Source organism: Chiloscyllium punctatum, chromosome 29, assembly GCF_047496795.1.
Source record: "Chiloscyllium punctatum isolate Juve2018m chromosome 29, sChiPun1.3, whole genome shotgun sequence".
Taxonomy (NCBI): Eukaryota; Metazoa; Chordata; class Chondrichthyes; order Orectolobiformes; family Hemiscylliidae; genus Chiloscyllium; species Chiloscyllium punctatum.
The window spans coordinates 68,705,506-68,714,620 of NC_092767.1; the positions used below are offsets into that span (position 1 = coordinate 68,705,506).

Sequence of the window (9,115 nt, forward strand, 5' to 3'; positions counted from 1 at the left end):
CCTGGGTCTCTGGCACTGTGAGCCACCATGCCATTAGGTTGATTGGCTATGCTAAATTGCCCATAGCATCTAGGGATATTCAGACTAGGTGGGTTAGCCATGGGAAATGCAGGGTTACAGGGTGAGTCTGGCGGGCTGCTCTTCAGAGGGCTGGCATGGACTCAATGAGCTGAATGGCCTGCTCCCACAATGAGCTGAATGGCCTGCTTCAATGATTCAAAGATGCAGGCCGACCATGTTCAATCTTTCCTTTTGACGTTTTATTGATAAATACACACATGGACTCCTAAGGCTCTCTGCACCTTCAATTTTTTTATTAAGAGGTTCAATCATTTTAGGAACCCAATGCAGGAGGGCTCACACTTGCTGTGACATTTGACACAGTTCTGACATATTCGCTCAATCCATTAATACCCCTTTGTGATGTTATGTTTCTATCGGTATGGATTGCAATCATTGTTTTATTAGGAGAAAGTGAGGACTGCAGATGCTGGAGATCAGAGCTGAAAAATGTGTTGCTGGAAAAGCGCAGCAGGTCAGGCAGCATCCAAGGAGCAGGAGAATTGACGTTTCGGGCATAAGCCCTTCTTCAGGAATCATTGTTTTATTGACAAACTTGGTTGTGTGGTTCCTAACCCTATCCTATTGGTATTCACAACTGAGCTGCTATCCCTCAACAAAGGAGGATAGCAATTTAGCTGCCTACAAAATCTGCCCATTAATGCAAAGGGCTCCACAATCATCTTTTAAGGGATGGTACTGAAACAAAACAGGAAGGACATCTTGTGATGAACTTGTTTTGTAGCCGATAGCTTTACAGTTCCATGGTAAATGGTATATTACCGTTTCTCAAGTATTCGTTTGTTCCATTAATGTTTCCAATTGAATTAAAAAGAATTAGAATTAGATTTTACTGTCACAAGTACAATGATACAGGAGTTCAGTGAAAAGTGTACAATGTTGCCATTCCTGGTGCCACCTTAGGTGTAAAGGTACTTCTGTACAAAATCTTAGGCACTAAAATCTAATCTTCTTGGAAATTTGCATCGGTTTATCTCTTTATACAGGGTTAACAAAGAACTTCACAAAAAGGGTAGGAAGATCCCAAGTTCCCATCTGGGATTGCTACTGTGTTGGCTGAAGGTGTGGGATTTGGGTCATCCTGAGCAGGAATTGTCCCATTGCCTTCCCAGCCTCTGGTGCAGATAAGCCAGCAGAATCCCAGCACACTGGCAATTCAGCCCACTGTGTCTATGGTATCTCTGTGTCTATGGCCTCTTCCCACTCCCCTGCAAATTGACCCTGCAGGTACATGGACACCAGGGTTTTGTTGAATGGCGGAGCAAGCTGGGAATCAAGGCTTATTGGAAGTGAAGGGGGTGGGTGGGGAGAACACATGGAATTAGATGGAGGGATGCCTCCTCCTTTTCCTAATTCTCACGACCCCATCTTGCAAAGTTGATTCCTGACAGCGGAAAGTACTTCATTAGTTGCAACGCCCCTAGTGTCATGCAAGGCGCTAGGTAAATGCAAGTCTGAACGGCTTGACACGATCAATGTTTCTTGTCAATGAACATGTTTCCAGGAGTTGAATAATACTTTGTGTCTTTGTAGGGACCGTGATGTTTTTTACTTCACGAGGCGGTCCTCAATATCAAACTGGCTTTATCTCAACACAGTCGCTCAGCCGTTTACAGGAAACCCACGTGTGTGTTCCGTTCTCAATCAAGGCCGCGTTCTCACAAAGTTTGAACGCCCAATGACTGACTGATCACTCTTGGAATGTAAATACAAGTGTCTGTGGAAAGGCGAAAGTGAGAGAGGCGGTTGAAGGAGCTCCCTGCTTGCAAAAACAAACAAGGGGATTACTTTTCACAGTTAGAATGCAAACCACAAACACAGACAGCAGACAAATCCACAAACGCAATTTACTGAAATAAGGCAAAGTCTTGAAAAAAAATATAACTACTGGTTGGCTCTTGAAAGCCATGGTTTGGAGGGGCGTCACTGACAAACAGTTCTGGTGCAAAGACAATTCCTACTTCGGAGATGACAAACTGTCGCTCTGACCTGTGGGTTGGAAGAATTGGGGACAGCAGTTCAAGAAGAAAGAAAAATAAACAAGGAACATTTTATATTTCGAAAAACAAAAGTTTCATTTGGTTAAAAAACAAATCGGTATTTTAGCGGAGGGTGGATCGACTCCTTTCTCTGCTTGTCAATTAAATAATGTTTGTGTGGGGTGGGGGAGGTGCTGACCCGTCGTAAAAAGGGCAACTGTGTGCGCACAGCAAGATCCCAGAAAGAGCGTCCCCTTGCAGCCCAGTCCTCCGCTTTGGATCAGAGGAGGTAACGGGGCCTGCACCCCGAGGCGAGGATGTCGATCACCCCCACAATTCGAAAAAAGGATAAATTTATTGCTCCGATTGTAAAAATAAAGCTCGGGTTTCTATTTTAAAAACTTGCCTTTCTGATAAAGCTGCTGTCTAGAGAGGGATTCCCTCTGACGTCATTGCTTGGTTACCAGTAAACAGCGCGCTACACAGTTCCATATTTGGGCATGTACGTCAGGGATCCCGGATGGGCGGAGCTACCTCACCGAAAGGGATTTTATCGCCTTTTACCCGCAATAAAGGGCAGTGGGCAAGCTACAAGCGGGCGATCAGCAGCATTAGCTCTGTCGGCTTCACTCCTGCCAGTCTGGGGGGTATCTAGGTCTCAGCTTCCAGTCGGAATTTGCCCGTTTTGCCTCCCTCCCCCCTCTCGGTGTGTTGCTATTCCACCTGACGTCAGAAGAACAGCGAGTATATAAAAGAAGACAGCCGAGGATCTGGATTCATTCATAAAGAGAGCGGCAGCACCGAGGAACTACTACAGCAGCAACAACAGCGCGTTTTATTTCCACTCAGACTACACATACAATAGAAAGGGGAAACAAAAGCCCAGAAACTGGATCCGAGGGGCGACAAATCCTGGGTCATCACCGACTGGGAGGACATGTACCAGGGATTCTCAGGCGACTTTGACTCGGCTTCCCGCTGCAGTTCCTCCCCATCGGAGCCTCAGTACCTGTCATCCGTGGACTCCTTCAGCCAGAGCGTGGGCAGTCCGACCACCACAGCCCAGGTAAACGAATTAACTTTTTTTTCCCCCCAGTTTGTTGGGTGGGGAAGAGGTTTGGGGTAGCTGCCTGTCTTGGTTAGTTTGCATGCTCTGTGCGGGAGAGGTCTGGTTGTACATCTTTAAAAGGGAATAATAGTAAAAGGACCGGAATCCAAACTTTCCACTGACATTCACCCACCCCACCCTCCTCTTCCTTTTTTTACCTTTTTTACAATTGAGGCAAGCAAATGTTTTGGCAGCACCTCGGTGACTGACTGATCCCTGCGCTAATGTCACACAATCTGGTGCAAGCGGCGGCGGTTGGTTGAAGGGCCGTTGTTGCAAAGAGAAAATCAGTCGGCGCGCCCCGTGCAATTGACGAGTGTGTCCGAGGCGTTGCATTTCCGCGATGGCATCGGTTAGAATCGCTTTATCGATCAGTTGCATCGATTTCCAGCCGACTTGGAAAAGCTGGCCGTTTGGGTCCGGGTGAGGTGCGTAAGGAGGTTGACGTCTTGGAATGCTCCTGCTGACGTTACGCACGCACGCCGCCCCCCCCCTCCGTGACGCGCTGACGTCGGCGACGTTCTATTTTGGAACGTTGCTAGGCAACCCCACGCCGTCAACGCGCGCCTGGGATATTAGCATACCAGGCTCCAGGCCCCGCCCCCTCCCAGCTTCCTTCCCTCGCTCTCACGGCCTGCGCGCCCTTTTTTTTCGCTCTGTTTTATGAATGGACGGCTTTTGATTGACAGTTGTAGCCCCGGGGACGCAAGAGGAGAAGGGGGGGAATCTCTTGCAAGCCGCCCAGCATCTCGATGCTCTCGTTTGCAATGCTCCCTCTAACCCACCGCACCTTCCAATCGGAAATCCGAGAATTATGGATACTGGAGATCCGAGACTAAATCTCAAACAAAAACAGAAATTGCTGGGGAGACTCATCCGTATCCAGTTCTGAAGAAGCGTCACTCTGCTTTATTTCCTGCCACAGATCTGCTGAGCTTTTATCCAGCAATTTCTGTTTTTAGTTTGATTGGTTTATTGGTGTTGTGCGATTTTTAACTTTGTCCACCCCAGTCCAACACCGGCACGTCCACAAATATTGCCAGAACTGCTGAGTTTCTCTAGCAGTTGCTGGTATTGTTTGTTCCATTTTAAATCCTGCTTGATGTCAACGGTGTATTTCGGTTCTGGCAGTAAGCTGTTCCTACTCCTAAATTTTAACAGTTAGACACAGAAGGTGCTGCAGAATTAATCGGGCTTCCAGTAGTCACGGACGGGGACAATCTCCCTCGTCTAACCCCAAAACAATAGATAAACTGGAGGCGATCATTTCACCTCTTGACTCTTCCCGTGGGCGTAAAACTGCAGCTGCGTGGAAACTGTCACTAATCTACAAAGGTTTTGTAGGGAAGCTTTTCTTTTTGGGGGGGGGTGGGTTGGGAGTAAGAAAGTGTGTGTGGGTAGAGTTTGTCCACAAAATGGGGGGTGGGGGAGGGAAGCGTGGGCGAGGCTCTCTCTAAGATTTTGGTATCGCGGTGTGGCGGTATTTAATGAGGGGAGAAAAAAAGATTTTCTCATTCTGACGACACGAGTCTCCAATTAGACGCAAAAATGAGCAGAAAGCGATGTGGTTTGGAAAGCTTCCTCACTGACGGCGATGAAGGCGTCCCCTAACGGCCAAGCGCGGAACTGTCCCTCTTGTAGTCTCATCTCCTGGACCGCCAGGACTTGGATTTAAGAAGCAGAGTAGTGGCGCTGGATGCAGTGAATTAGGAATAAAAGCTGGGATCCAGGGAGGACAAGTGACTGTTATCAAATAGGGGAAGATTATGTTTGTTGATCTTTCATGTTAACTTACATGCAACCAGACTGGGCGAGACCCCTTAATTAAAAAAGCAAAAATACCCACGGATGCTGGAAATCTGAATCTAACATAGGAATTGCTGGAGAAATTCAGCAGTGTTTGGCAGCAGTTAACATTTCGGGCCCAGTGTCACACTTCCTCGAATCTGCAGTTGGGTTCCGAGGAAGAGAATCCAAACTCGAAATGTTAAGCAAAAACAAAAGCTCAGTAGGTCTGGCAGCATGCCTCACAGTGCCAGAGACCCGGGTTCAATTCCCACCTCAGGCAACTGTCTGTGTGGAGTTTGCACATTCTCCCCGTGTCTGCGTGGGTTTCCTCCGGGTGCTCCGGTTTCCTCCCACAGTCCAAAGATGTGCCGGTTAGGGTGAAATGGCCATGCTAAATTGCCCGTAGTGTTAGGTGAAGGGGTAAATGTAGGGGAATGGGTCTGGGTGGGTTGCTCTTCGGCAGGTCGGTGTGGACTTGTTGGGCCGAAGGGCCTGCTTCCACACTAAGTAATCTAATCTATGGAGAGAAAGCAGACGTTTCGGGACGAGCATTTCCTTCGTCGGAAATGTTCACTTTCTCTTTCCCTCCCGTTGCCAGAACCTGCTGAGTTTGCTCCAGCACGTTGTCTGTGAAGCCCCCTTCACTCGTGGTACTGTTGGGGGCGTCAGGCAAAAGTACCATTTCACCGCCAGGTGAAAGGAGGCAGAATCTGGAACCTTGTCTGTTTCTTCTGTCACTAGCCCATACCTCTCTAGTTCACTCACCTCCCCCTCTCTCCTCACCTACCCAATTGGACCCTGTAGGGAGGGAGGGTGAAATTGACATAGGAACCTCCTGGCGTTGGGGATGTGATATGAACAGGAGGCTGTGACTTGGGATTGTTGTGGGGTGAGAGTATGATGCTGGAAAAGCAGGTCAGGCAGCAATCGAGAAGCGAGAGAATCGACGGGCAAAAGTCCCTCATTGGAGAGGCTGATTAGGAAGGGATGGGGAGCAGTGCAGATGGATGCTGGCAGGTGGGACTAGATTGGGATGGGATATCTGGTCAGCATGGACGGGTTGGACCGAAGGGTCTGTTTCCATGCTGTACATCTCTGACTCAATGTGGTGCTGGATCATGTTTAGCTGTAACAACGGGACATCTACACTTTCGGGTCTCCCTGTCATTGGTTATTTCGACACCCCCATTCTCTCCCACTGTATTTGTAATATTCGGCCATCTCTCCCAGGAGTGTACCACGGGAGTTGGAGAAATGCCAGGATCGTTTGTACCGACACTGACGGCTATCACCACCAGCCAGGATCTACAGTGGATGGTACAACCGACCGTCATCTCGTCGGCGGCCCAGTCTCAGGCTCAAGCTCAACTTCCAGCTCTCCCCCAGCCCAGCATCGATCCTTACAACCTCCCCGGGACCAGCTATTCCACCGGCGGCATGTGCCCCTATAGCAGGGGCGAGCCGTCCAAACCCACGCGGTCCAGCCGCCCCCGGAGAGCACGGGATGAAACGGTGAGAGGGCGAGGGGCACTGAGAATGTGAGAATGTGAGAGAGAGAGAGACACAGACTGAGAGAGACAGAGATTGAGAGCGGGTGTGAGAGTGAACAAAGTTTGAAAAGCACAACAACACCAGATTTATTTGGAAGCACTAGCTTTCGGAGCGCTGCTCCTTCATCAGAGTTTCCAATTAAACCTGTTGGACTATACCCTAGTACTGCGTGATTTTTTTTTTTAACTTTGTACACCCCAGTCCAACACCGGCATCTCCAAATCGTGAGAGTGAACGGTTGAGAAGGAGAGAAACTGAGTGTGTGAACGAATGACAGAAAGACTGCGTGAATGAGTGAGTGTGAGGGGGAGAGAGAGAAGCGTATGTCAGTGAGAGACTGAGCGTGTGAATGAATGAATGTGTGAACGGGCGAGGGAGAGTGAGTGAGACGGGACTGTATCCAATCAGCGGTCAACCTTTTATATCAAAGCCACTGAGGTTTTTTTTTTAAAAACCTTTTATTTGCAAAAAGGTTACAGTTCGTCAGTTGAACATGAGTTGTAGTCCAGTTTGGCTACGCTCACTCTGTCCTTCAGAGTGTTACAGATACAGAATAAAGCGTCCTCTACACTTGTCCTCATCAAACACTCCCAGATACAGAGTAAAGATTTGGAACTTGACTGTCTTTCTGTCTGCCGCAGCTCACAGCCGAGGAGGAGGAGAAGCGACGCGTTCGCCGGGAGAGGAATAAACTGGCCGCCGCCAAGTGCCGGAACCGGCGCCGGGAGCTGACTGACCGTCTGCAGAGTGTAAGTAGCAGACCCCGGGGAATTCCCTCCAGCAACGACCCCCCCAACCCCCGGGACGGGACAGGAGGGGAGGGGCTGTGAAAGTTGCATCTTCCCGGGGAGCTGGGGGGATGGGGATTGGGATTGGAATTGGGATTGGGAGGGGGGTCTCTGCGTCCCAGGCCGCGCCTCTGGCGAATGGTGTTGGGGAGTCTGTGGGATCATTGAGGGGGAGGGGGTTGTTGACCTGGAGTGATCCTGTTTCGGGAGGGTTCCGTCCCCCGGGGCTGGGGAGGACACAGCGACAACTTGGGGCTCGTGCACCAGCCGCGTCTTCACCCCCTCCCCCTTCATCTCCGTCTGTCTCTCTTTCTGTCTGTCTGTCTCTCTCTGTCCATTGCTCTCTTCCAACCCTCTGTGTCTCTCTCTCTCTCCCTTTCTGTTTGTCTCTCTCTCTTCCCCCCTCCCCATTGCTCTCTCCCACCCCCTCCCAATTTCTGTCTCTCTCTTTTACCTTTCTCTGCCTCTGCATGTGCCTCTGTCTCTCTGTCTGTGTGTGTGTCTGTCTCTTTGCCTCTGTGTGTCTCTGTGTGTGTGTATGTCTGTCCGTGTCTGTGTATCTCTCTCTCTATCTATCTATCTCTCTCTCTCTCTCTGTGTACCCCCTCTCCCCCTCTCCCCCCTCTCCCCTTCCCCTGTATCCCTGGTTATAGCCCGCCCTGTCTAACGGTGAACCCTCCCGGCTGGTATCTTTTCTCCTCCCCCTCCTCCCTCCTCCCTCGGCCCCTGCCCCAGGAGACGGACCAGCTGGAGGAGGAGAAGGCCGAGCTGCAGTCGCAGATCGCCGAGCTGCACAAGGAGAAGGAGCGGCTGGAGTTCGTGCTGGTGGCGCACCGGCCGGCCTGCAAGATCCCGTTCGAGGAGCCCGTGAGCCCGCAGGGGGGCGCCGTCACAGCCGAGGTGAGCTCTCTGCCGCCGCCTAGCGCGCTTGTGGAAGCGAAGGAACCGCCTTTCACCAGGAGCTACCCACCAGAGGTACCGCTGGCTGGCAGCTCTTTCTATCCGCACTGTGAACCACTCCACTCGGCCTATTTGAATACCAGTAGCCCCAACTCCTCATACACATCTTCATTTGTGTTCACCTACCCAGAGGGAAGCAGCTGCGGCCTCCTGCACCAGCGGAACAGTAGCAGTGACCAGTCCACGGACTCTCTGAATTCGCCGTCGCTACTGGCTCTTTAAAAACACACACACTCTCCAAAAAACCTGCTTTTAAAAAAAGACCCCCACCCCTTTTTATCCCCCCCCCCCAAAGACTTCACCTACCGCTCCCTCCCACCTTCGCCTCTCTCTCTCAACCACCCTCCCACGATTCATCGTCTTTTATTTTTAGAAATAAGCCCCCCCCCCCTCCACTTCATTCCAACTTCTCCTGGGGAGGGGTGTTGGGCTGCATCGTGTGTGTGTGTGCTTTTTTACCCCCCCCCCCCCCTCCCCCGAGGTGGGGGGGGGGGGAGAGGAAGGAATGGGGAGGGGGGTGTTGGGGAGGAAGAAACAACGCGAATCGAGGGGGGGGGGGGGGGGAGTGGGAGCAGAATGGGGGAAGAACACAACAGAATTGTGATGCCCCACGTTGCCGATCAGCCGGCCGAGGAAGACAGCGTGGGGGCGGGGGAAGAAAAGGACCCGTTTGTGAAACCAGTGGACCAGTGTTTTATTTCCCCACCCCCCTCCCCCAATTCTTTACGGCCTCGCAAGATTTCGGGATGATGCAAGAATAAAGAAGATGAAGGAAGAAACCCCCCCCCCCCACACACACATCCCCCTCCGACCCCCCCCCCCCCCCCCATCAATGAAATGGGGGAGGGGGGAACTGGACA

The 9,115-nt window shown here is 51.0% G+C and overlaps 1 protein-coding gene and 1 long non-coding RNA gene across 4 annotated transcripts; one reads left to right on the forward strand and one right to left on the reverse strand.

Moving 5' to 3' along the window:
• Positions 1-238: 238 nt before the first annotated feature.
• On the reverse strand, positions 239-3,593 carry LOC140454520 (uncharacterized). Its single transcript, XR_011952709.1, has 2 exons — positions 3,327-3,593; positions 239-1,840 (listed from the first exon to the last, which is right to left on the reverse strand). It is a non-coding gene; the product is annotated as an uncharacterized lncRNA (long non-coding RNA).
• fosb (FBJ murine osteosarcoma viral oncogene homolog B) lies at positions 2,598-8,788 on the forward strand. 3 transcript variants are annotated; one of them, XM_072549328.1, is made up of 5 exons: positions 2,598-3,126; positions 6,187-6,468; positions 7,149-7,256; positions 8,031-8,195; positions 8,386-8,788. In XM_072549328.1, the coding sequence occupies exons 1-5, from the start codon at positions 2,998-3,000 to the stop codon at positions 8,449-8,451; spliced, it is 750 nt and encodes a 249-aa protein (XP_072405429.1). In that variant the 5' UTR covers positions 2,598-2,997; the 3' UTR covers positions 8,452-8,788. The 3 variants fall into 3 exon arrangements, with proteins under 3 accessions (XP_072405429.1, XP_072405427.1, XP_072405428.1); XM_072549326.1 differs by having other exon boundaries at positions 2,601-3,126; positions 8,031-8,784; XM_072549327.1 differs by lacking the exon at positions 2,598-3,126 and adding an exon at positions 4,408-4,503 and having other exon boundaries at positions 8,031-8,786.
• Positions 8,789-9,115: the final 327 nt, after the last annotated feature.

Excerpts from the sequence above, each read along its gene's own strand:
- fosb (XM_072549326.1), top strand. The coding sequence starts at position 2,998 with ATGTACCAGGGATTCTCAGGCGACTTTGACTCGGCTTCCCGCTGCAGT. Across the intron at positions 6,469-7,148 it reads GGAGAGCACGGGATGAAACG|CTCACAGCCGAGGAGGAGGA; the intron begins GTGAGAGGGCGA and ends TGTCTGCCGCAG. Across the intron at positions 7,257-8,030 it reads TGACTGACCGTCTGCAGAGT|GAGACGGACCAGCTGGAGGA; the intron begins GTAAGTAGCAGA and ends CCCCTGCCCCAG.